We start from the raw sequence: 26,485 nt of genomic DNA, 5'->3' as shown, positions 1-26,485 counted from the left end.
AAGAAAAACTCAGAAGAAAAAAAAAGGATGCCGAAGAGTTACAGGAATTACTCAAAAACAGCTAGGAACCCAAAGCGACCCTTTGAAAAGGTAAAAAAACCAAAGCATGTCATATTTTGCTTATTATTGTATATTATGTTTCCCATGTGCCATTCTGCGTTGATGGCTTACGAATCAATTAATATGTTGTATTTTACAATATGGAAAACTTAGCTCCCATTCAGTGGTTCTACATATCTCAAGGGGGATGATAATTAAATATAATATATTTGCACGTAACATATATATGGATGCATACTTATTGTGTTCTTTTCTCTATGTGATCGAGGTCCCCCACACATACACACATCCTCATCCCCTTTTTATTGTTATGTTTTTACTAATCCAATAACCGTGACAAACACTATAATATGCCCATTTTGTTCTCTACCCACAGGAACGTTTAGATCAAGAATTGAAGCTAATTGGTGAATATGGACTTAAGAACAAGAGAGAAATATGGAGGTAAGTCCATTTAGAAATTCCAATTTTGTTTTTATTTTGACATATCCATTATGTGTCATAAGGAAAAAAAAAAAAAAAAAAAAAAAAAAAAAAAAAAAAAAAAAACACTTTATTATAAACAAAACTAGGCAGAAAAAAAAATGTTCATATGTAACAGAAAATTTTCACCGTTCATTTCCTCCAACATAGTCTCCACCGCATAGTGTACCTTTCACACGTAGTGTAATGTAATATAATGTAATTTTATTTTATTTATTTATTTATTTTTTTTTTTTTTCAATTATCTTCCCCCTCAGAGTTCAATACCTATTAGCAAAAATACGATCAGCAGCTAGATACCTATTAACCTTAGATGAAAAAAGCTCAAAGAGAATATTTCAGGGAGAGGCATTACTAAGACGTATGGTGCGCCAAGGTTTATTGGGAGAAAATGAAGAAAAGTTAGATTATGTATTAGGTTTAACTTTACCTAAATTGTTAGAACGTAGATTGCAGACAAAGGTTTTTAAATTAGGACTAGCCAAATCTGTACATCATGCCAGAGTACTAATACGACAAAGACATATTAGAGTTGGAAAACAGATGGTAGATATTCCTTCTTTCTTAGTTCGTGTGGATTCTGAGAAACATATTGATTTCTCAACAACTTCTCCCTTTGGAGGTTCTAGACCAGGAAGAGTCAAGAGAAAGACCTTAAAGAACCAGAAGGAAAAGAATGATAATGAGGAAAATAACTGATCCTTTTGTGGATCATTCGTATATTTACCTTCATGGTATCAACTTTTCATTACAGACAGTACCGCATGTGTGTGTATGTTTTTATTAAGTTATTAGAACGTATCAAACAAAAAGTGAATACACGTAATATGCGTTAATTTTAAGCGATCACACTTTTTTTTTTTTTTTTTCTTTTTTTCCCTTCGTACATTGTAATCAAACTAAGAATTACATATTTAACCAAAAAAAAAAGAATTTTTTTTTTTTTTGCAAATACTAAATTATCTGTTGAATGGAACTATAAAGAAAAAGCCCTAATTAAATTAATACCCACCTTTTTTTTTTTTTTTTTTTTTTTTTTTCCTTATGCCATCTAAATAATTTACGACACAAACTAGGGTTTATAATGGCATATATTTTTTTTTTCGATCAATCTCTAATTTTTCCATTATAAAATGACGATGCCATGTAAACTTGAGACAAAATATGACACGCATGAGAGTGGTCCACGGTACAATAAAGGAAAAGTGAATCTAAACCGTAAATCTGTATTGTTTTATTAATCATATTTGTGTTTGTTTAAAGTTGTAATAAACTTTGCAAAATATTTATAGAAGTGAATGAACAATTTCATGTGCAAATATTAAGATGTCAAAAGAAAAAAGTGACACGTAAATTTTTTTAGTAAAATACATAATGGATTTACCATTTTGGAAAAAACAAAAAATGATGTTATTTTTATGTCTAATTCTGAAATAATAATCATCCAGTGAGAGATTCACAAATTTGTAGTGTCTAAGAAAGTGAGAACTTTTTTAAAAATCTTTTATATGAATATTGTACACTTTTTTTCACCTGGGTATATCATAGTTCCATTAATTACTTCAAACACTATATATAGGTGCATTTTTTCTCTTTTGCAAATAGGTGAAAAAAAAAAAAAATTCCACTTTTATCACTTTAAAAAAGAAAAAAATAAATAAAATCCTATTTACTAATTAATTTCCTATGAGCAGCGTTTCCAATAATTAATACTTCCATGTAGCAAAACACAAGACGTGGCAAAATGGTACGTTGTATTCTAAGGTTACACATAATCTCTATGTTGGAGATATCGTGTGCTGGTTGTCTTAAGGGTTTATTTGGTATTCTTCCTAACATATTACTTGGCACAAAGGACAAGGAAATAAACTTATAAATAAATCCTCCTTAAACTGATTTTCTGTCAAAACAACAAAACAACGTGGCCCTTCTTTCCCCCTTTACACTTTCCCTGTGTTTATTTCACTTTTTCCTTTTCTATAACAATATTTACCATTCGAATTTTTTAAATTCCTTTCTATATAGCTTTGATAAAACAATTACGGGAAGTAAAATTCCTACCACACTATGTGTAAACATTTGCACATGCGGGGAAAAGATATATATTTATACATGCCTACACACGGTATAGGTATCTGTTATGGCCACTTAATTAGGGAACTGTTTCTACATTATGTATCAAAATTTGATATATGGAAATTGAGAAAATTATGCAATGTAAAATGCATGTATCTGGTATGATTGTACATGTATAGGCATGAATTAACATTTACAGCTACCAAAATTTCACAGGTGAGCTTCTTTTTTTTTTTTTTTTTTCTCTCTCTCTTTTTCTTTATGTCCAAAAGGAATTGTGAATATTTCCTGCGCATTTCTTTTTTTACAACCGTATTTTATTTATGTTTCTTATCTTTTCTCCCAAAAGAGAAATAAGGGCATACAAGTTTTCACATCATTATTTTTTGTATGTGCCAGTGCAATGATAATATTTTCCCAACTCAAAATAGGACTACATCAATTTAATGAAACTGATTTTCTAGTCCATTTCTCCTTTTTTTATTTTTTTATTTTTTCCACTGCATTTTATTATTATAAATAAAATATGTTTTTCCTTGTTATTACAATTTTATTTTATTATTATTTTATTTTTATTTTTTTTTTTTTTCTCTCTTTGTTTTGGGATTCCTAATTATGTCCACCACTTCAGGAGAGAGCACTTTTTTTTTTTTTTTTTTTTTTCCATTCTTCTTTAATTTAATAGCGTTTTTTTTTCCCTTTTTTATCCTCTTTGAAACAGGTGTTTGCTTTTATAAGAACATAAGTGTTATCCATTCATATATGGAAAAGTTCACATATGTACGTATATACATATGCAAGTGATTCAAGTAGACTTAAAATAAGGTGTCACACAGGAAACACAACATCGCCATTGCCTCTAGCTACTGTGTAACGTTTTTAAAGGTGATAAAAAAAAAAGCAGCAAAAATGTAGAAAAATGTGGCAAAAAAGCGACAAAAAAAGTGGCAAAAAAAGTGGCAAAAAAAGTGGCAAAATAAGTGGCAAAAAAAGTGACAAAAAAGTGACAAAAAAAGCTACAAAAAAAGCTACAAAAAAAGCTACAAAAAAAGCAGCAAAATATTTTATTTTACTTTTTTCTATTTAGCTTTATTTTATTTTACATTTTTTTTTTTTACATTACTTTTGCTTTTTTAATTTTACTTTGTTTTTATTATTTTACTTTTTTTTTTTTTTTATTTTTATCGAAAAAATTATCACCTCCGCATGATGATTTGAACATAAACTTTTAAAAAGTAGTAGAAGTTACTACAAAATAGAAAAGGAGAAAAAAGGCACGGGAATAATAATGTGCCTTATTAGGTATATGCACATTTGAGAGTATATAATATTGTGTATGTACCATTATTCATATGTGCATAGAACTGATTGTATCCGAATGTGAAACAGGGGGGCTCGACAGCTACACAATTTTCCTTTTTTCTTTTTTTTTTTTTTTGTTGCGTTGATTCCTGTTTACCCTAAACGCCTGCATACACGAATACATATATATATATATATATACATATACATATGTGTATATTGATACATACACACAAACCTATATGCATTCGGACGCAATTATCATCCAATTATGAATCCTGAGGAAGAGTCCGGTGAAGGGGAACCCCAAGAAGCCTCAGAAGTGGGAAAAGAAAACAGTGAAGTAAGGGTCCCCCAAATGATATCAGAAGAGGCAACACATATAAATGCTGAAGAGACGACTCAAAAGGACGAGGAAAGGAGTGCTCCAAAAAGTATTGAAAAAGAGAGTAACTTGGACACAAGAAAAGAAAATATATACAAAAATGTAAAAGACTACAATAATATTAATGATATTATTAGCTACATTATTAAAGTTGGTGTATGGGAAATGTATACATATGAGTGGCTAATGAATAGGAAAACTTTTCTTTACTACAATACTTATGTAGAAAACTATTTTTTTTATGATAAAAATAATAATTTGACTCCATTTAATGAAAAATATTTTTTTTTATATGTGATGACATTTGATGATACCGAATTTGTAGCTAGTTTTTTTTTTAAAAAGAGTGAAAAAAAAAAAAAAAAAAAAATTAAATTAAGTAGTTACACCAAAACAATGCAAGGGAGAAGGAAAAAACAAGAAGATAGATATACTGTTATTAATGACATGACCAAATATATTGATGCATATGATTATAAAACTCTATTTTTTTATAAAAGAAATCCATTTTATTGTTTTTCTATAATTGATGGACATAGAGGTATAAAGGCATGTGAATATTGCATGACTCATATTGTAAAAAACATTATTTATTATTTTTATAATCAAGACAACGTCAAAGAAGATGAATTTAAACTTAACTCTTCATCTGTTACAAAGGACAATAAAGTGGATATCACCGATAATCAAAATCATGCAGAAAAATATGCTACACATAAAAGGGATGTTCACATCACAAATCCGTCCTCCACTGCTTCTAACACTGCTTCTACCACTTCATCTAATACTGCTTCTACCACTTCATCTAATACTGCTTCTACCACTTCATCTAATACTGCTCCCATCACATCATCTAATACTGCTCCCATCACTTCATCTAATACTGCTGCCACCACTGCTTCTGTCACAACTTCCAAATGCGGTGTCGATAAAAATAATGAAAGGAGCGAAAATAACACGTGTGATGATCATAAGACTACCGACTTGACCAGTCCACACGCCTCCACAGAGGGTGATAAAAGTGAAACATCAGAAATGAGTTGCGAACAAGGAAATGAAATGGAAGAAGGTAAAGGTAAAGACAAAAGGATAATCGTTAAGGAACAAGTTCCTCAAAAAAAAAAAAGAAAATTAGACAATTCTGATCTTGCAGAAAGTGAAGATGATGATGAGATTAAGCATAACGAAAAATGCGCTCCAGTAAATTTGAGTGCCAATAGTGGTGATAATGGAAAGGAAGAAAATGATAAAAACAACAGGGATGTTCAAAACGTGGACAATGGAAACACTACAGAAGGTAATACCATTCAAAACGAGCAAAAGAAACTTGTGTTTTTAGAAGATCTAACGGATCAAGAAATAATCAATTGTATAAAGCTAGCTTTTTTAAGAACAGATGAACAATTCTTGAAAGTTTCGAAATTCCCAAATCATGGTTGTACTGTCGTCTCCTTGATCATTATAAAGAATAAAATGTTTATCGCCAATCTTGGCGATTGTAGAGCCATTGGAATTGTTAATGTGAACAATACACTAGTAAGTTCATTTTGAAAAGTCCAGAATATGGGCGTACCTTTGTTTCAGTATTCGTGTGGCTATGTATTTCCAATATGTACCAACACGTCCCTGCATACGCGCGTTTATATATATATATATATATTTATACACGTGTATAAACATATATGCAGTTACGTACACATATATATATATATATATATATATATATATATATATATATAAACGTGTGAGTATCTTCATGCACACATTTTTATCCCTATTGCTTCATTCGGCCTAAAGAGACCAGAAGTGCTGTCACACGACCATAAACCAAATGACCCTAAGGAAAAGGAAAGAATAAAAAAAATGGGAGGCGACGTCATCTGCATGCAAAATGTGTTCAGAGTTAAGGCCAATGCGAAAAAGGTAAACAATAAAGAAAAAAAAGCATAGTACGTGTGTGTTAATCTCATGTGGGTGTTAATTCCATGCATGTCTTAATCCTATGCTTGTGCAGGGATGGGTTAGTGGACTCTCCTATACATGCGTACACTTTTGAGACATGGTGAAGATATTTTACTTAACAAAAACTACATCTTCAAAAAAAAAAAAAAAAAAAAACGTTTTTTGCATTAATGTTGTATAATGAGTATTTGCATACTCTTTTTGTGTAGACAAATTTGGATCAGTCCAGTTTGCTGGATCGCATACCATTGAAAGAAGAAGTTTATCTTGCAGGTAATTTTGATTTGCACACAGTTGTGAATTTCATGTATGCGTATTCATATGTTTATCTTTTTTTTTTTTTTTTTTTTTTTTTTTGCTCCAATTACCCCGTATACTTGTACTTTTACACCATTACAACACTTCAGTATCGCGAGCCATAGGGGACAAAGATTTCAAGGAAAACAATGTAGTATCAGCTATGCCAGATGTTATTTGCAGGGAGCTATATAATGCAGACAATTGTGATGAAAATTCGGAAAAAAAAAATATCGAAGATAACGAATCATATAATAAAGATGAACTGAAAAAAGATTATTTCAAAGAAGATGAACCTTTTTTTTTTTCTGCTGACGAAATGAATTATCTGTTTGTTGTTTTGGCATGTGATGGGGTATGGGACACTTTGACAAATAAGGTATATGCGATAGTTTATTCTCTATCCATAAGTTGTTAATATACATTATTTTTTGAAAATGCTTTAGTTCACTGCATAGGAGTAGAATTGTTTAGGAAACAGCCCATTATTTCCATATGTAGATATACACATATATTTGTATATGCATTATTTAATACGAAACTATAAACACTGCTCTGTGTTCATATTTCCATTTTATTTTAATGCCGTTCCCCCTTTTTTAGGATGTTGCTCAAATTGTGCAATCATACCAGCACGATCCGGATAAGGCTTGCAGTGAAATTATTAAAACTGCTTTTGCCTATGGAAGTCAGGTAATTTGAATTGATAGAATTTGCGTACCTGTGCATGCGTTAACATTCCTGTGTATAACTTTACAATTTTTTTTAATTCATATGTGAACAAAAAAGGTCATCAATATGTATATATTTTTTTTTTTTTTTTTTTTTCTTCATAGGACAATATAACCGCCATTGTGTTAAAATTTTATTGAATTTGATGAAAATGGATAGCGTTTTTTTTTTTTTTTTTTTTTTTGCTGATGTTTACACGTTATGAGCAGCACAAGATAAATTTCCCTGTATTATTGATGGTCCCTCTTAGAAAATTTTTATCAACTGATATAACTAATATGCCTTTTTATTTCTTAAAAGGAAAGAAGGGAAGGTGAAGTAAAAACGGACATATTTCAACATAACAATAAAAAAAAGAAACGAAATGGGCGAAGTGCGTTTGAGGATTGTCGAGGAGGAGGGATAACCTTTTTGATTAACTGCATTTGTATAGCAAAATAATATGATACACTTTTTTTTTTTTTTTTTTTTTTTCATATTTTTGGGATAATTCTGTAGAGTATATCTTAAAAGATAAAAAGGGATTTTAAAAATATTTAAATGAAAGACTCTTTTTTTCCCCTCTGAAAATATTATAATATATGATTAAGTTTTCTTCTGGAATTTTTATGTGTTTTGCATTAGAATGTTCCATTTTGGCTTTTTCCATTTTAACGCAACTTACGTTATGCGTCTCCTAATTTTGCATTATTTTCCATTAAAAAGAAATCCCCTTTTCTTGGCACTATTTAAGAAATGTCATGTTATGACGAATAGACTGATATTCCCAAATGAAGAACGATACTAGATCATTAGCACAAACGAGTAATATATGAAATTGTACCGGAGATACAAAATTGTCTGATCTATTTTCTTAATAAAACAATAATGTGCATAACTGATTTAATGAAAGGAATTTCCCAAAATATTTAAAACTTTAAAAATGTTACATATCTAAATGGCCCCATTGGAGTTCTTTTAAAATGTGGCAAATAATGAAAGTGAAAAAAAAAAAAAAAAAAAAAAATTTTGATCCACTCAAATTAACAGTTGAAATGATGAAAGAACGTGTATGCAAAAATTTTTAAACTCCTTTTTCCCGTCCTAAATTAACTTTTTTTTTTTTTTTAATGAAGTAAAAATATTTATCCCTGTAAAACCCCCTTTTCCCTCATGGGAATACAGACCATAATATAAACATAAGTACATACACCTGTACGTATTGTGTATGCCTACAAGTATTTGCTAGTGTAATGGTTCCATTTTACCATCGTCCATGCTTTTCAATTTTTTTTTTTCTTTCTACCTTAACTCTCTTTTTTCTGTATTTCTTTTTCTGTATTTCTTTTTCTCTATCTCTTTTTCGCTATCTCTTTTTCGCTATCTCTTTTTCGCTATCTCTTTTTCGCTATCTCTTTTTCGCTATCTCTTTTTCTTTATATTTTTTTCTCTATTTCTTTTTCTCTATCCCTTTTTTCTCTATCTCTTTTTCTTTATCTCTTTTTCTCTATATCTTTTTTTTTTTTTTTCTATGTATGACACATGTAAATTTATTCTCCTACATGTAATTATACATATCACCCTTTAAAGGATAGCTCTTGTAAGACCATACGTGTATATATAACCATTGTGTTTTGTTTTTATGTAATTAGAACAAAATTATTTCATTTTTTTATATTTTATTTTTTTATACTTAATTTTTTTACACTTTTTCATTAGAAACAAAATGGCAGAGACAGAAAATAAAACATGTGTCTTTTAATTAAAATAAAACATCTTTGAAAGAAAAAAAAAAAAAAAAACCTTGCAATTTTCATAATGTTCTTTTAAGCGAATTCATCTAAATAGCACAATTGAATGAAGAGAGGATATGTTCTATCCAACTGTCATGTCTTCATTTGCTCGTAAATACTTCTCCATAGATATAATAAACCATGAAAAAAAATTTGTAATTAAATTGTCTGAACGTTGATCAGGGAAAACATTTTGGTAAATAAGTGGGTGTATATCTGCTGAATAGTAAGGCATTTCGAAAGAAAAATATTTCCATGAACAGATAAATAAATCTCTTATTTTAGCAAGAGACAGATTGAGAAATATTTGCACAAGTTCATAGTCTAGCACAAAATTTCCATTCTTTTTTTCACTAATATTGTGTTCATAGTTAAAATGATCGTTAATATAATTTCCTTCTAGCTTGTTATGAGGATTTTCATTCTTAGGAATATTTTCATTCTTCGGGATATTTTCATTTATCGAAATATTTTCATTAAAATCATTGGCATCATTATGGGCACAAGTTTCAACCGATTCGTACATAATAGCAAAGGAAAAATCCACTGGAATGAATTTATTTCCTGTTGAAGGTATAAGAATATCACTTATCAAGAACTCTAAACATTTGTGATTTATATCTGTACAATGAATTTTAATTTGTTTATTTGTCCCTGTCACATTAGTAAGATTTATTAACAGTTCATTATTTGTGTCTTTTAGGTTATTTGCTTGTTCTGCAAGGATACAGAAAATTGATTTATCTATCAATACCCACTGAGCTTGAATCAATTTTCCATGTACCTTTTTTGCTTGTTCAAAAATAATATTTTGTGGAATTATTTTTTCTGGAAAAATGTCTCTCCATTGGAGTTTTTTTTTTTTTTTTTTTAATTTATTCCTTAATTTTATATTTAATGGGTACAAATCAAATTGAATAAAATAATTATTCTCAATTAAGTGCGCTGCTATCCCTTCGAAATGGACAGAAATAACACTCTTATTGTCCAACGAATTAAACATTTGTATTTCTTCTTCCTTTATATTTGGGTAATAAAATTTATAATTCTGTGAAGTTTTTTTCGTTTGATCATTTAAAAAGGTACAATGTTCTTCTTGTTTGGGCGGTTGCTCTTGCTGTTCTTCTTCCTTTTTAAAATCTTCACTTGTTTTACAATTAATATCTCTGTTTTTCTCACCCTCTGTTCGAACGTTCATCCCATTCTCTGTATTAAGAAAATCAGATATCTCAACTACATCTTGTCGTTGTCTAATCTTGTGTCTAAGAAAGGTGTCATCATTCATTTCCTTTGAATAATTTTGATCTAGATGATAATTTTCTTCCTTTGTGTTAATCTTCCCACTAGCTATAGAGAAAGTGATATGTGCATACTGAGATTTGAAAGGAGAAAAAGAAGGATAAGGAGGCCAAGAAAGGAATATCGGGTTGGGTGAAAAATTCCAAAAATAGGATGGTAAAAAAAAGTATTCTACAGAGACTTGGGTAACATAGGGAAAATTAATGTCAAGTTGTAAAAAATCAAGTTCTGAATATTTTTTATTTAATATTTTCCAATATTTAATCAACTGGCTAATAAAAAATAAATAATATTTTTGTGCTATTATTCCATTTATTGAATTAATTTGTATTCTTGTCTCTTTACATAAATTTCTTAATTTCTCTAAAAGTTCTTTTCTAGATGTAACAGCTATACATATGTCCTGTTTATTTGCTTCTATATCTCTCAAATAATTGCATTTACTTAGTGATAAATATTTTGTGCCTTTGTCATAATTTAGTGTACCTAACATCAAGTCAAACAAAATCATCAATTCTTTTAAATCATTTTCAACTAATATTCTATATTCCTCTCCTTTTGTCCATTCTTTATTATTTTTTAAACTATCGTCATTACTTTTTATTTGAATAGTCTTTTCCATTGCTGAACAGAATAGTTGTGCATACTGTTGTAAATTCTTTTTGTTCTTATTTTCTTCATCTGGCACTTCTTCAAAAACACAAGATCCATCGGGTAGATATCTCAACAGTCTATAATCACCCTCTCCATATGCTTCTACCTTCAAATTAATATCGCTAAATTTGTTCATGTTTCGTTCATTCCCATTCATGTCTTTACCACCATTTACATCTTCTTTCATTTCCTTCATTGTATTCTAATGTGATAGTTACAGTGGATGATGTCATGTGAACACGACACGTTAAACCACCTTGTGATACAGTCACAGTATGTCTGATATTCAGAGATATGCTATTTTCTTTTTTTTTTTTTTCTGTTTTTCTTTTTTTCTATTATTCTGTTTTTCCTTAACTTTGTTTATTTCCACAATATGGAACCATATTATATGAATAAACAATAGTGGCGTAAAAAAAAAAAAAAAAAAATATAAATATATGGCACTCATACATAGAAGGGTTGTAATGGGTTTTTTTCATAAAAATGATCCTACGGAGAAATTGTACTGAGAGCTTTGTTTTCTTTCCCTTTGGTTTCGCGAAATAATTCATATCATAGGTTTCCCCTCCAGCATAACGCGAGGAGTATGCAGTTTAGATGTGTAGGTACGTGTGTATATGTACATGTATGTTGGCGTATACACATTGGGTATATCCACATCTCCATAAACACTATTTATCACCTGTGTAGAGCCATCTTACATGGAATCTTCAGCACCTGTTTTTGAAAGCTGTTCATATATATATATATATATATATATATGTACACACGTGTGCATGCATGTATCTTTTCGGAATTATTCCCTCAATATGTATAATGTCCCCTTTCTACCTGAGAATGATACAAATGTAACATCACCCAAACATGTCACATATTAGTAGATGTAGAAAATAGGTTGTCCTTAAATACATCAGCACTTATTTTTGATGTTTCAGTTTTTTTAAAAATAATTTTTTACAATAAAAACTATTTCATGAAATGGAATTGTAACATATGTGCACGAGAAGAACGTAAGTGCTTTTTGAACAACGTTGACAAAATCGTTCATAGACATGAGCGATGGGGAAGAAAATGCCATACCTGTTCAAATTTTCAAAATTTTATAAATGTATATTTTTGTAAAATAGAAAATGTACACTTAAAAAAAAAAAAAAAAAAAAAAAAAAAGGGACTAATTCTCTTACATATGGCAACGTTTATAGCATGTGTAATTGTGTGCTTGGTGTGTCACAACACTTTATATTTATGGATATAATCAGATGAATTGCCTGCAAATATATTCAGGAACTCATTTGTACAACATCATTAGGTTCTTACCCTTGCGGTTTGGTATATCATTAGGATACTCGTTGGTAACTAGCGGCTATCGAACCTTAAAGGTAGTTCCCGGTTGTTGTTTCGGTAAAACCTCAAGCTTCATCATAATGCAATTATGTGTATTAATCTGTGTATAACTCTGCCACTCTGCTTTTTTTTTTTTTTTTTTTTTTTTTTTTTTACCCCCTTATCTTACGTTACATCCCTGTGTATATTATTGAGGCATTTTATATCGTTGTATTTCATTTTTCTACTTTTATTTCGACCTTTTTGGACTTCATAATTCCACATTGAATTTTTTTTTCCTTTTTTTGGGGCGATTTACCAATCGTGCCCCTCTCCTCACCCCACTGGATTGCATGATGGAGTGACACTTCATGCACCGTGAGTAAACTCTGTTTTGCATGAATTTACAATTTCAGCCTTGATTAACTTCGCAACTTCAGCTTCGATTAACCTCGCGAGTTTATCATCAATTGAACATATCATTGTTGCATGGATTATAAATTTATTTTTTTTTTTTTTTTTTTTTTTGGGCGATTTACCAATCATGGTAAGGGAGCTGTGATAACGCTAATGAGAAAATTACAAATTATAAGAGAGTAAACAACTAAGAGGTGTAAATTTTGGAAAGCAGTAAAACACATAGAGATAACTAAGTTCTATTCCGTATGGTTAATTTGCTTTTCTTGTTGCTTCTCATTACTTTCGTTGCTTTCATCCCTCGTCATCATTTTCTTGCCATAATTGTCCATTATTATAGCACAACTGTATATTTTTATTATACTTGAAAAAAAGTGAAAAATGGTAAAACTAGAAAATATGACCAAAAAAAAAAAAAAAAAAAAAAAAAGAAAAAAAAACATGCTTCGAAAATACGCGTCAATAAGGGAAACACGAAATATAATTGTAGTTTGCTTACCTGTTCGTTTTTGTAAATTAATCTACATTTGAATATTGTAAAACTGACGAGTGGGATACACATACACATGCTTGTGTTGCCATATCATACCTCACAACTGTAGATATTTGCAACGATGTGTACGTTGATATTCTAGTATATGACTTTATACATGCTCTTTTTCCCACACCCCCTTCTTCGTTTGCAGCTTTTTTTTACCTTTTTTCAACAATTAGCACAGAAAAATCACCATGTGACAGTAGAGCTAAAAAATGATTTACAAATATCAGGTGTGTTGCATTCAGTAGATCAATATCTAAATATCAAATTAACGAATGTGACTGTGAACCATCCAGAGAAGTATCCTCATTTGGTACGTTATTACAAGGAAGAGAACCAAAAAAATAAAAAATAAAAAAAATAAAATTGTGCACATTAGGTAGTTTTGCCGCATGCATATATCCATATCTGTGTGTTGATTATAGACATGTGCATTAACTGCAGTTGTGCATGTTCATTGGGTATGCATCACTTATCCACGCAATTGAAATGTCGAAATGGTGTGCTGAATGGACTGTACTGTATCCATATAGTTAATGGATGCATAACGTTTTTTAGGAATCACTCCATGTAACTATTTGGGATAGTCATCAGTCCACCATTTAATTAGTTCACCACTTCTTCAATTCACCACTTCATCAACCCACCACTTCATCAACCCACCACTTCATCAACCCACCACTTCATCAACCCACCACTTCATCAACCCACCACTTCATCAACCCACCACTTCATCAACCCACCACTTCATCAACTCACCACTTTACAGCTGTCCATTAAATCATGCTTCGTTCGTGGATCCGTTGTAAGGTATGTTTTTCTACCGTCAAAGGAAATTGACATTGAAAAGTTACACCACATGTGCAGGAAGGAAGCAAAAATGATTTCTGAAAAGGAAAAGGAAAGAAAATGATAGAGCGTCAAATGTGGTGGGAGTGAAACGATGTGAGCAAAGCAACCTCACCCACGGATTCTTTACTCACATGCATGAAGAGATCATAAATAGAGATGACAAGATAACTAGATTTTTTGTGACAAAAAGTGGAGGGTAACAATTTTTAAAAAAACGAAGCAATTTTTCCATCGCCTTGTTTTGTAGAGATTGCATCATTTATTTTGTTTTTTATTTCTTTTACTTTTTTTTTCCCCCCTTTTTACATTAACCTTTTAAAAACACGAATACTGTTAAAATTTATTAAAAAAGAAAAGGCCACTTTCAGTGATAGTTTCCACTTATATAATGCAACAATATATAAACATGTCTGTGTGTTACTTCATATTTTTGCAACAGAAAAAATGAAAAAAAAGTTAAAAAAAAAAAAAAATGATAATAAAAAATAATAAAAAAAAAAAATAATGAAAAAAAAAAATAATAAAAAAAAAAAATAATAAAATAAATAAATGAATAAATAAATAAACAAACAAATTGTCTTTTTTTTTTTTTTTATTATTTTATTCTATCTTTTTGGTGTACATATAAAAAGCGTGGTTTCATCATTCTTTTTTGGAAAAATACTTTATACTGTAAATGTTGCATGCGAAGGGATTAACCATGTTATGCACAAGTGCAGGTGTTAGCATATAAGTATATATATATATATATACCACTCGTGTGGGTGGGGCATAATGTACGTCTAAAAGGAACAGCGAAATCGTAATCCAAATTCCCAGATGAAATATATGTTGCATGTTTTAGGTTTTCAAAAGTTCTGCACATCATTCAGTGTTGCTTTGCCCAACCAATTAGCTGCGGGAGCAACAAATTTGCTGCATTCTGAAAAAGTAGAAATTCCGAAAAAGGTGAACTAACATGTAATTCCTCAAAATTGTTCTTTTTATCATCATTTAAATTATTTATATGAGTACTTTCATTAACTTCCATATCTAAATTATTAACTTCCCCAAAATTATTGTCTGTATTATTAGATGGTTGATATTTATATTTTATGACAATATGGTCTTTTTTTTCCTTATGCTTATCAATGAATAAACAGTTATTATTGTTTCCCTTAACACATATGGGTGTTTTTAATTTTTCAATATCTTTCAAAGATAATATATTTGATAAACTGTTAATTTTCAAAAATATACTCATTTTATTGTTTTTGTCATATTTATTTGAATTATTTTGTTTTTTCATAAAAATAAATTGAAAACCTCCCTTTCCATAAATAGTGACTTTATTTTTGTTCACAATGCAGTCAGGATATATTGGTTTAATTAAACACATAGCTGTACTTCCAAAAATGCTGAAATACTGATATGTAGTGTTGGCACTTGTCATGGCAGGATTATTATCTGAGTTTTCGTTATTTACACACGTGTTATATTTTGATTGATAATAACTATTAGGTATGTTGTCATATTTGTAATTCATATTGTTCGGCATATTATTTAAGTTATTCTCATTATTATTCATTTGCATATTCATATAGTTTTGTGGTACGTTATTATATATCCCTGGGCTAAAGACCTTATTTCTGTATGTATTGTATGAATTCTTGCATATTAGTTTTGTAAAGTTTGTACTGTTTATATTCTGTTTATATGGAACCTCGTAAAATTCATTTTTCCCTATGCCAACTAGGTCTGATACCAAGCTGCTATAGCGTTTTGTGTGAAAATTCATGCACACGTTGTTCTGCAAGCAGACTCTCTTCATTTCGTATTACTCTTCGCACGCGGGTGCTTATGCTTACACTTTATAGTTGTGTTTACCTTATGCTTACACTTATAATTGTGTTTACCTTTCTGTTTATTTTTATTTTCCAGCTTCCGCTTATGTTCGTGTGTGCGGAGAAAGGGGTGGGAAGCTAGCAACCCTCCTTGTTATGTGCTGTTGCATATATGCAGATATATATGTAGGGGTACGCGAACACTGGAAATGTTTACTGGTAAGTAGTATATACTATTCGTTGAAGCTCTCCGAAGGTGTGATGAGTTCTTCACAGCTTTGTCGAATGCCATGAAATTTCATTTGGAGAAATAGCTTATACGTTTGCTGCTTTGTTGAAATGGGGTTTACGTTTTTTTTTTTTTTTTTTTTTTTTTTTTTTTTTTTCGTTTTGTGGCAATTCTGCTATTTTTCAGTGCCTTAATTTTTGAGAGTTTCTCTGCCGTTTGAACTTTTTTCCTTTTTTTCATCTGATATGAGTTGTGCTACATAGCAAAGTTTTTTTTTTTTTTTTTTTTTTTCTCAACTTTCTACAATTTTTCTCATCCTTAAGTAAACGTTTTCAAGTGCTCCTCTACACATATGTATTTTTGTGTGTATTTAATATAACACACTTATAATGAAAGATGATCATTTTGAACATGTGAGGACGTTCTATTTTCTATGTTTTATGTGTATCACTTTGAATATTTTTTATTATTTACCACTCTTGCTTAGAGAATATGAAGATATAAAATGACTGCAACTAATTTTTCCACGCCTTTGCACTTGAACAATCATGAAGTGGTGAAATTGAATATTCGAGCAAAAGATGATGGGGTTATATGCAGGATGATGTCCATATCGGTTTAATCTCATTTCTCCTACATACCCTCTGTTATAGTAAATATCCTTGTAAAATGCAAAACAGGTATACTGAAACATCACGAGAAAATAATACACTCTTAGTTTTTCTCATAACAATTAAGCTATCCTCATTTGAAAAGGTACATAAGTGCAATTTTTATACATCAAAGGAGAGTAAATATATAACATAAAAAATAAAATAAATAAGAAAAACGTGAAAATGTCCCATGCAGGGAAAAAAAAAAAAAAAAAAAAAACGCATTAGCAGAAGTACTCCCGTGTGAGGTAGTGCAAATTCGAATAAACCAATGAGAGAAAAAATATATATACATATGTATATATATTTATTTACGAATGTATATAAATGGACCTAATGCAATGGTGCTAACTTTTAGCGGAAAAAGCGAGAAGAAATGTAAGCAGCACAGAAAATGCAACTGCTTCAATGAAATTGTGCTAAAGTAAATCTTGAACAATTGGTATAACATCGATATCTTTAAAGTGTGGCAATTCCTGAGATGCCTTTAAATGGTTTAACCCCTGACTTCTATGTCCAAACTCGTAAGCATATCTAATGCAGTTGCAAATATATTTTTTCGATTCTATACAAGATTGTAATATGTCGTATTTTTTTGATAAATAACATGATATGGCTGTTGATAAAGTACATCCCGTTCCATGTATGTCTAGTTCTGGCTTTCTTTTCGACCGCAGTTTATATATATCATATAGGTAATTTTCTCCCTCTAATGTTTGGACATTTGGAACTTTTTCACATTTGTCTGCTTTTTTAACCCGCCTTATACACAAATGGTCAACGGCATATACCTTGTTCTCCTCTTGTGAATTTTCTCCGATATTACAACTTTTAAATAAACAAGCATTTATATTCAATTTGGAAGTTACTAATTTTCCCAGGTGTACTATATTAACATTTTCCAGATTTACTTGACAATCTAATGCTTCAAGAATTACCTTACATTCGTGAAAATTTGGTGTTATTATACAACTTATAGGGCAAATTAAATCAATAGCAAATTTTATATATTCTAGATTTTCTGCCAGTAGGCAACCTGAACTTGAAACAAATACAGGGTCAAAAACTACTAATAATTTTTTCTCCCTCTTCTTATTCATATCTACTAAATACTTATGAACCAATGATATAATTTTTTTTGAATACAAAACCCCTAACTTTACCACGTCAATAGGTATATCTGCAAATACACTATCTAGCTGATCTACAATAAAATTTTCTTCAACTTCTATAATCCTTTTAACTTCCATAGTATTCTGAGCTGTTAAAACAACAAACACAGTACAACAGTGACATCCTAATCCCATTGCCGTTTTTATATCTGCCTGAATACCAGCTCCCCCACAGCTGTCACTCCCAGCTATGCTTAAAATGTTCGTTACCCCTTCCATGATAGCAAAATGTACATGCAGGGAAAAATAAAAAAAAATAAAAAACTTATTTGTTTTGTAAACGCATTTCCAAAAGAATATAAATTGAAAAAAATAGTGTACTTATAAAAGTTTTAATAAAGCAAAGGATAATCAATATATGTTTAGAGCTAAGGATGAGCTCAAGATTCACTAAGAATATAAAAAGAATCCTAAATGGTAACATGGTACACATTTCAAGTGAAATAATAAGCGAAGTAACGCAACATTGCAGAACGCCTCAAATTATCAAAAAAATTAAAAAAAAAAAAGAAAAAAAAAAAAAAAAAAATGCAATTAAAAAACACTTTGAAATGACAAGATAATTTTAAGTAACTTTAAGAGGGGATGTTATTTTCTTATATACAGGTGTTGTACCTAACATATGACAACAACGCAAAGACATATGCCACACTCTTTGGAATTTTGTTGGAGACTTAACACATGTGTGAATTCCAAAAAAAGAAAAAAAATTATAGAATATATTTTTACGATGCGTTTTGTATTGAGCTGTTCTTTTGCAAAATTGAGAGTAAAGTTGAAATGACGGATTGGCAAATTGAGAGTAAAACTAAAATGACGGAGTTACAAATTCGGAGTGAAACTGAAATAACGGAATGACAAATTTGGAGTAAACGTGAAATGTCAGAATGACAAGTGGAAAAAGACCCACCCAAAAAACGTTTGTAAATGTTTCAACGTTCGGTGGAAAATTCATACAAAATAAAAAAAATAACAAAATTATAAACCCTCTCCCTTCTCTTCTCCCATCAGCCCATTTTTCGCATTCTTTAAGGAAAAAAAAAAAAAAAATAAATAAAATAATAAAAATAAAATAATATAATATATTCGTTATTAAAACTAGATAAAACATATAAGTTAAAATAAAGCACACATATTAATTATATTTTGGATAGATAAAATTGGAGAATTCATCAAATGGATGTTTAGAGGATTTATTTTGTTATTAGGAAATTTCCTCATTTTTTAACTTGCACTATGAGATAATTATTTTTTTTTTTTTATGTACATGAAATCTTTCTAATTTTTAGGAAAGTTGTCTTCCAATTTATTCTATTCTATTCTAGATACACAAAAGAGGATTTATACATTCCTTTGTACGTTTAAGTATATACTTATAAATATTATTATTCCCTTACATACAACACATTTGCATGTTTATAAACTGTAATTTATAAAATCAAGAAGTCATTATTTTCTCGCTGTTGTTCTTCAAAAATTCCTCCGCATTTGTTATCAAATCGGTTAAAGAACTTGGAAGGGAATAGATAGTCAATTCGTTTTTGTGAATCCATCTGTTGGGTTTGAAAAAAGGAAAAAAAAAAAAAAAATGGAAATAAAAATGGAAAAAGCAGTTATATAGGGATAGACAATAAATCGCAACTGTGTCGAACTAGAAATGATAAATCATATCATTTAATTAATAATCGTGCTTGTTTTCTTGTTTCTTTATATTTCTCACTTATAGTCCGTATGCTCATCTGACAATATGATGCGTTCCTCATTATTTAGCAAAAGTCCCAAATAATATGTGGTCTCTTTTAAACCACCCTCAACGCTATATTTTAAAGTCTGGAATGGGCGTCAAAAAAAAAAAAAAAAAAAAGGGAGTCAAAAATAAAGGTTGCATGGTCAAAGTACTATGCTCATGGCTCTATAACAATATTTTCCACATATCATATATATATATGTACTTACCTTTTGATAATTTAGCAATTTGTACTTATCCTTATCCAACCCGGTTTCTTCCAGTGTTTCTCTCAGGGCAGTGTCTAATCCATCTTCGTTTTTTTCATGCAAACCTGAGAATTTTTGAAGTTGTAGCATGAATACAACACCGAGGAGAAATGAGCAAAAGGAACAATAAAAATGAGACAGCAAAACTTCTCAAAAAGGGTACCTTTTGGAGGGGTCCAATGTTTATTCCCATAGGATGCCTTTAAAAATAAAAACTCAATTCTTGAATTATCACTTAATATATTCCTTCCCCCATTGCATAGGACTCTACATAACAGAACCCCATACGCCCTTAAAGTGACATCGCTGTTAAAGTGGAGGTTTTACCATCATGGGAAAAAGAAAAGAAAAGAGTTACTTTTTTCGTTTCAATTATTTTATAGTAAATCGGGGCACTACAAAGTGCTTTATCTGTTTGCTCATTTTCTTATTTATTCAATTGTTTATTTTATTTTATTTTTATGACATTCTATATTTGTACTGTTAGAAGACCTTTTTCAGTTCTCAAGTCTCCTTAATGTATTTACACATATATATTTTAACAAATGCAATTATATAATGTCCAATTTTGCTAAAATTATTAGCCTTATTTTATTTTTTAATACCTCATTTTATTATATATACAGCTCTATATGGAATTAGTTTCTAATGTCTGGGATGTCGTGATGCAGAAGCTCTGAAATAAGGAATATATATGCGTGGTGTTTATGGAAAAATCATGAATATGTGTTAAATCGGGGAACGAAAATATGGGAATTTTATTTATCTCTCTATGCAATAAGTATATCTATATTCCTTCGTTTGTACATATATATATATATATATACATCTGAATACATACAAGCATGCGTAAAAACAAATGGCCACTTAAAATCATGCCATTTGAGGGTCCTCAGAAAATATTACATTTTGAGCGTGACCCTTTTGCTTACATCTGGAAAAAGGTGTTATTAAATTCTGATGCAAAGTAAAATTTAACTTTGAATACACATGTAGTGTTAAGCTCGCACATAGATGTGAATGTATCAAAGCACATGATTACATGTAGGCTGGAAAAAAAATATACAAAATATTTAAAAGAGTCAATGGGGATAGATGTTGAATTAATTTAAGTTTAATTAATTTATCATAATTTCGGTTCCTCTTGTTATGTATATATATGTATATGTACGCATTTGAGAATTTATGTGGAATTAAAAATATTAACAAAAAAAAAAAAAAAAAAAAAATTACACGTAACAGCATTTCGAACGGGCGAAAATAAAATGTTCGCAAGGTGTGTTATATTTTTTTTGTCCCTCAATTTTAAGGACATATATATTATGTGCACGTTTGCACAAGTACCATATGTAAATATATATACTTTTACGTTTTTTGCTTTAAAAAACTTATAAAAAGATTATGCGTGCCATTTCGAAAAAAAAATAATAAATATGGCGAAATGAAGAAATAAAGAAGTAAAAATAAAGAAATATATAAGTAAAAAAAATATATATGTGTCAAAAGTTAACAAAATGAGGGGTGTTTGAACAACGGAAAAAAAAATTAGCAAGTCATGTTACAAGCAGGAGCATGTATGCGGCAAAATGTGAGAGGGCCATTATCATGTGCACGAACTTGTATGCGCACGATCTTGTATGAGCACGAACTTGTATGCGCACGAACTCATATGTACACAAACTTGTATGAACACAAACTTGTATGAACACGAACTCATATGTACACAAACTTGTATGCATATATGTATACGCACATGGATGTGGGGCAAAATTAACTTGATTACTCTGGTGCAGTAATTATTTGGTTAAAGCCGTGGAGGAGAGAGAGTTAGAACTGCTTTTTCTTCGTGTAGAAAGATTTGTCTCGTCTTTGTAAAATAAATTTCTCAATGTTGGTCCAAAATTTATTAACGGCAATGTAATCTTCTTTTCTATTTTTTCGATTTAGTCTGATGATATCAATATTCCCACCTGTTAACAAATCGGACGGTATTGTAACATCATTATACATAAAAAAAAAAGATTTGAATGGGTGGAATAGAGCTGTTGGAATTTCAAAAGGATATTCATCTAATATACCTTTTAATGATTCTTTCGATTTTATAATAACAGCAATTACACATTTCCAATCTGTTTCAGTCAATTTTGATATTTTGTCATTTTCAATAAATGAGAATTTTATGCTTTTTTTTTTGTTAAACATTTTGTAAATGATAGATATAGAATCATACGGACCTCCAACACTAACTGTGTTAGAATAATTTGGGTTCATATTAGAATTATCTAAATTATTATGCAGAAAAAATGATTCAATATTACTTTTATTAATTATATGATTATTACTTTCTTTTTCTATTAGTATAATGGGTCTTTTTTTATACGTTAAGTGAATTTCGTCAATTAATTTTAATGATACATTTCCAATCCTTGGCTTAATATTATCATCTATTATAATATTTTTCTTTATTCCATTTATGCATACATTCTTTATGCTACTTTTATTTAAAAGTTCTCTTTCAAAAAAATTATATATTCTGCTAAAATCATTGGGACTTTTCCCTATCATATCATACGAATCTTGAACATTTACCTCTTTAACTTGAATTGATTTTACAAGTTCTTCGTTTCCTTCAATTTGTTCCTTCGATAAATTGATATTCGATATGGTTTTTCTGTTAAGTTTTCCCCTAATAACTATGCAGTTGTTGTCTACGTTTGTACATTTGTGTGTATAATCTTTGCTACGCGTTTCTTCATTTACACACGTAGGAATGATATATACATCATTTGTATTCTCCTTTTCTAGATTTACCTCTTCTTGACCTACATCACAAAAAATATCATCTTGGTCCGATAGGAGTAGCTCCTCAGGAGGTAATATACACCTCCCTTTTGGATCAATCTCCCAATAGAGACTTTCCTCAAGAGAAAAGTTTTTTACAAAATTGTGAACGAAATTAATAACAGCTCTATTTTTATTGTAGTTATTCTTATCATATATAGCTTGTGCGTATTGAGCTAGCAAGTCATGAAAAAATATTATTTTATCATGATCATTAAAAGTTTGTACTATATCTAGGGGTATATATTGCCCAACAAGAAATTTTGTATTTTCTCTTTTTGTTGATAATGAGGAAGAATCATTATGATCAATGAAAGTTGATTTATCATTAACAATATTAATAGGATGTTTTTTCTCTTCATTGTAATCATTTATGCTCATATCAAGATCGAGCATATCATAATCTGCAAAATTTTTATATAAATCTCCCTTGTGATATATATCCGTATAATTATGCTTTGAATATCGTTTAAGAAAATCGTTACATGTAGACAACACCATGTTTTTATCACTTTCCATGTATTTTACATAATCTCTGTGAAACTTGTGAATAATAAATTTTACACATTGATCAATATGATTTTCATTTTCTAAACTTGTAAGATATGTATTCTTCATAACAGAATACAAATTCATATTCTGTAGAAAAATACTTTGAAAAAAATTGTTGTTATCGTAGTAATGTTTCAACATTTTTTGGAGACTATTTCCACATGGGTCATTATTGCATAAGTGCTTTTTATCTTTTTCATACTTTTCATCACTCTGGGTAATTATTGTTTTATTCTTTCTATCAACACTGTTTTGTATTTCATCTTTCTCTAGTATAGTAGGTACTTGTACACATGTATTAGAACTTTCCAAATGATAGCTACTTCTCGTTAAATCCCCTTCGTTGGCAAGGTCAAAAAAATTCATTTTGATGAAATCGTAATTGTTACTTGCATCATTAACTATTTCTTCCGTATCATTAACTTCATTGCAATTGAAATAGATTAGTGAGTCGTACTCTTGAGTAGAAATATCATTCTGCAAGAAATTGTGTTTTCCAGACATTTCTTGTGGGTTAATTTGATTGTGCATCACTCTTCCACTGTAATAATCATTTGACACGTAAAGTATTATTGAGTTATCCACTTTTTCTGTATTGCATATACTTCTTAAATTATCAAAAGAGATAAACTTTTCTTCTACGATGAGGTCAATTGGGTTTTTTTTATAATCAGAAGGTTTTATATGAGCCCCTAATTGTTCAATTGTTCCATCCTCCCCACCTCGTTTCCTCTTTCTATGAGAAGAATTAAACACTTCTCCTTCTGCTTTCTCCTCCCCATCCTGTGTAGTACTTTTTGTGCTACTTTTTTTTATGGAACCTTTTTCATTTCTACTTTCATTTTCACTATTCCTATCTACATCATACACATTGTCGAAATCGAACAGGTCCGCCTGAATACCCTGATCCTTCTCTTCTAAATCTACATAATCATGCAAATCAAGTATTTTCTTCAAATCGTAAACGAAAAAATTGACTTTAATTTCATCGCTATCTTCATTGTCTTCAATAATTTTTATTATTTTACTTTTTTCTAAAATGCTTATATATTTATAGCCAATTGAATTAATATACGAAAAAGTGTAATTACTTTTCGGTAGGCACAAAAATAGATAAATATCCCCTATGTTATATTTTTCCTTCTTTCTACTTTCAATTCCACATAAAATGTTTGCATAAATGTAAAAGTTTTCTTTCTCGAAAAGTATAATATCCCTTTCATCTTTGTTCATAAACTTAATATATTCCTTCTCCTCACTAAGGAACTTTTTCATCAGGATTTTTAAGTTCAGTTGATCGCTCCCCATTCTTTTCTTTATACATCATGCGAAAAAGAAGGTGTAAAATATGCGTCAAGAGATATGTGCACCTGCTTATTACTCCTCAAGCCACATAATTTTTACTTATCACAAGTAATGTCACATAACTATACAAATATCACCCCACATGACATATAAAAACTATGCATAAATCACTCGTCATGACATATAATAACTATGCATAAATAACTCGTTATGACATATTAATTATATACATAATGCATAGATTATCAGATATCACAATTACTTTCTCCTCTCCCCTCTCCCTTTGCAAATGGTGAAGAATGTCACTTCAACGGGGGAAGAAGATTTTCTACTTTTCCTTCTTCCGTCATTTGGCCTTTTAACTGCGTTTCTTCGCAGATTTCTCAGCTTTTACAAGGTGTTAACTATTTCAAGTCCTGGATTACGCACAATTTCCTGTACCTCTTTAGCACTTTACCCTTTATTCATAAATGTTCAAATATATGTTTGTTATATATTTATATATTACATAATTCCGATCAAATGTATATAATCTCGAAGGTTCTCACTCTACCAATATGGGGAAATCTTTATGTATGATGGAAAACTTACAAATAGCAAAAAAAAAAAAAAAAAAAAAAAAAAAGTTATCTGCGTTTTATGATGCCACTTTACATAAAAAATGTGGTAAAAATGTAAAAGTTATGCTAAATATTACCCTAATAAATGCCCTAAAAATTGTCGTAAAGTATTGCTCAAAAAAAAAAAAAAAAAAAAAAAATTCCAGCATAACTCCCTGTGGAATGGAATCATTGCCTTTCTACTCATCACATTTACATACACTAATCTATATTTTGCATCCCTACATGCATCATCAGATGAAGGAGTCACAAATTTTGAGCGATTCCAAACAATACAATACTATTGTCACTTCTTGAATGTGAAAATCATCATACCCCGTGGGAGAATTTGGGGGTGGGACGGCGATGCATGCTTTTACACATATCTCATAAATAAGCTTATTTTGAACAAACCCCAAAAAGTTGGTGAAAAAATTTACACGGTATATATAAAAGTATATGAACAAAAAGGTATGCTATTTTTTATGTACTACATGGAGTAAAAGCACCATGAACTTTCAGCTTTATTAAAAGATTACTATTTACTTATACGTATAAATAAATTAATATTTATTCAAATAGTACAATTTTTAAAGACAAAAATAGTTATTTAACAATGCTTATGTCGTGTTTACCAGTAAGAATGGACTGAAATCGAATTTTTTTTTTTTTTTCTGCCTCCCTATTAGGCAACACCTCTTTACCTTCTGCTTTTTTAAACAACAGAATTACCAAACATTTGAACCAATTTTGTAAACTCAAATAAAGATATTTTTCAATTCAAGAAAATACATTCCCACCTATCCTCCCCTCACTTATTCTGATAAAACGCTAAAAAAAAAAAAAAAAAAAAAAATAGGTACTGATCGGCTACACAGACATATTTGTACCAATAAGAAATAAGACGTAAAAAACACAGCCCTAAAAAAAAAAAAAAAAAAAAAAAAAAAAAAAAGGTTATACTAAACGGTTGAACAAAATGCAGGTTGGTAAGAAGACAACCTAAATGCCCATTTTTTTTAAAGTAGAGTAAATAAAAAAAAGAAAACATAGTAAATGGTATTTAAAAGAAAAAAAAAAGTGCAAATATTATAAGTTGCGAAACGATGTGAAAATATGCGTTAAGTAATCCAGTCAACTGCGGAGAAGCAACGCAATTTA

General features: G+C 29.8%; 8 protein-coding genes across 8 annotated transcripts; 3 read left to right on the top strand and 5 right to left on the bottom strand.

The window, feature by feature from the left end:
• Positions 1-27: 27 nt before the first annotated feature.
• Positions 28-1,242, top strand: PGO_101140 (40S ribosomal protein S9; the record flags this gene model as incomplete). The annotated part of the gene is made up of 3 exons (XM_028688145.1): positions 28-90; positions 437-504; positions 801-1,242. 3 exons carry the CDS (start codon positions 28-30, stop codon positions 1,240-1,242), a joined length of 573 nt encoding a protein of 190 aa, XP_028543946.1.
• Positions 1,243-4,192: 2,950 nt separating this feature from the next.
• Positions 4,193-7,437, top strand: PGO_101130 (protein phosphatase 2C; the record flags this gene model as incomplete). Its single annotated transcript, XM_028688144.1, has 6 exons — positions 4,193-5,842; positions 6,104-6,229; positions 6,478-6,541; positions 6,676-6,944; positions 7,169-7,258; positions 7,402-7,437. The coding sequence occupies 6 exons, from the start codon at positions 4,193-4,195 to the stop codon at positions 7,435-7,437; spliced, it is 2,235 nt and encodes a 744-aa protein (XP_028543945.1).
• A 1,714-nt stretch (positions 7,438-9,151) lies between these two features.
• Positions 9,152-11,218, bottom strand: PGO_101120 (hypothetical protein, conserved; the record flags this gene model as incomplete). Its single annotated transcript, XM_028688143.1, has 1 exon — positions 9,152-11,218. The coding sequence occupies one exon, from the start codon at positions 11,216-11,218 to the stop codon at positions 9,152-9,154; it is 2,067 nt and encodes a 688-aa protein (XP_028543944.1).
• A 1,928-nt stretch (positions 11,219-13,146) lies between these two features.
• Positions 13,147-14,216, top strand: PGO_101110 (U6 snRNA-associated Sm-like protein LSm4; the record flags this gene model as incomplete). The annotated part of the gene is made up of 3 exons (XM_028688142.1): positions 13,147-13,149; positions 13,452-13,616; positions 14,073-14,216. 3 exons carry the CDS (start codon positions 13,147-13,149, stop codon positions 14,214-14,216), a joined length of 312 nt encoding a protein of 103 aa, XP_028543943.1.
• An 807-nt stretch (positions 14,217-15,023) lies between these two features.
• On the bottom strand, positions 15,024-15,965 carry PGO_101100 (hypothetical protein, conserved; the record flags this gene model as incomplete). Its single annotated transcript, XM_028688141.1, has 1 exon — positions 15,024-15,965. One exon carries the CDS (start codon positions 15,963-15,965, stop codon positions 15,024-15,026), a length of 942 nt encoding a protein of 313 aa, XP_028543942.1.
• Positions 15,966-17,279: 1,314 nt separating this feature from the next.
• PGO_101090 (phosphomethylpyrimidine kinase) lies at positions 17,280-18,251 on the bottom strand (the record flags this gene model as incomplete). The annotated part of the gene is made up of 1 exon (XM_028688140.1): positions 17,280-18,251. The coding sequence occupies one exon, from the start codon at positions 18,249-18,251 to the stop codon at positions 17,280-17,282; it is 972 nt and encodes a 323-aa protein (XP_028543941.1).
• A 1,219-nt stretch (positions 18,252-19,470) lies between these two features.
• Positions 19,471-20,637, bottom strand: PGO_101080 (bis(5'-nucleosyl)-tetraphosphatase [asymmetrical]; the record flags this gene model as incomplete). Its single annotated transcript, XM_028688139.1, has 5 exons — positions 19,471-19,585; positions 19,753-19,862; positions 19,989-20,092; positions 20,191-20,333; positions 20,633-20,637. The coding sequence occupies 5 exons, from the start codon at positions 20,635-20,637 to the stop codon at positions 19,471-19,473; spliced, it is 477 nt and encodes a 158-aa protein (XP_028543940.1).
• A 1,217-nt stretch (positions 20,638-21,854) lies between these two features.
• Positions 21,855-24,728, bottom strand: PGO_101070 (hypothetical protein, conserved; the record flags this gene model as incomplete). Its single annotated transcript, XM_028688138.1, has 1 exon — positions 21,855-24,728. The coding sequence occupies one exon, from the start codon at positions 24,726-24,728 to the stop codon at positions 21,855-21,857; it is 2,874 nt and encodes a 957-aa protein (XP_028543939.1).
• Between the last annotated feature and the right edge of the window lie 1,757 nt (positions 24,729-26,485).

The sequence above is a fragment of the Plasmodium gonderi genome, assembly GCF_002157705.1.
Source record: "Plasmodium gonderi DNA, contig: Chr10, whole genome shotgun sequence".
NCBI classification, from domain to species: Eukaryota; Apicomplexa; class Aconoidasida; order Haemosporida; family Plasmodiidae; genus Plasmodium; species Plasmodium gonderi.
The sequence above is the reverse complement of the archived record's forward strand: the minus strand, read 5'-3'. Positions and strand labels throughout refer to the sequence as shown.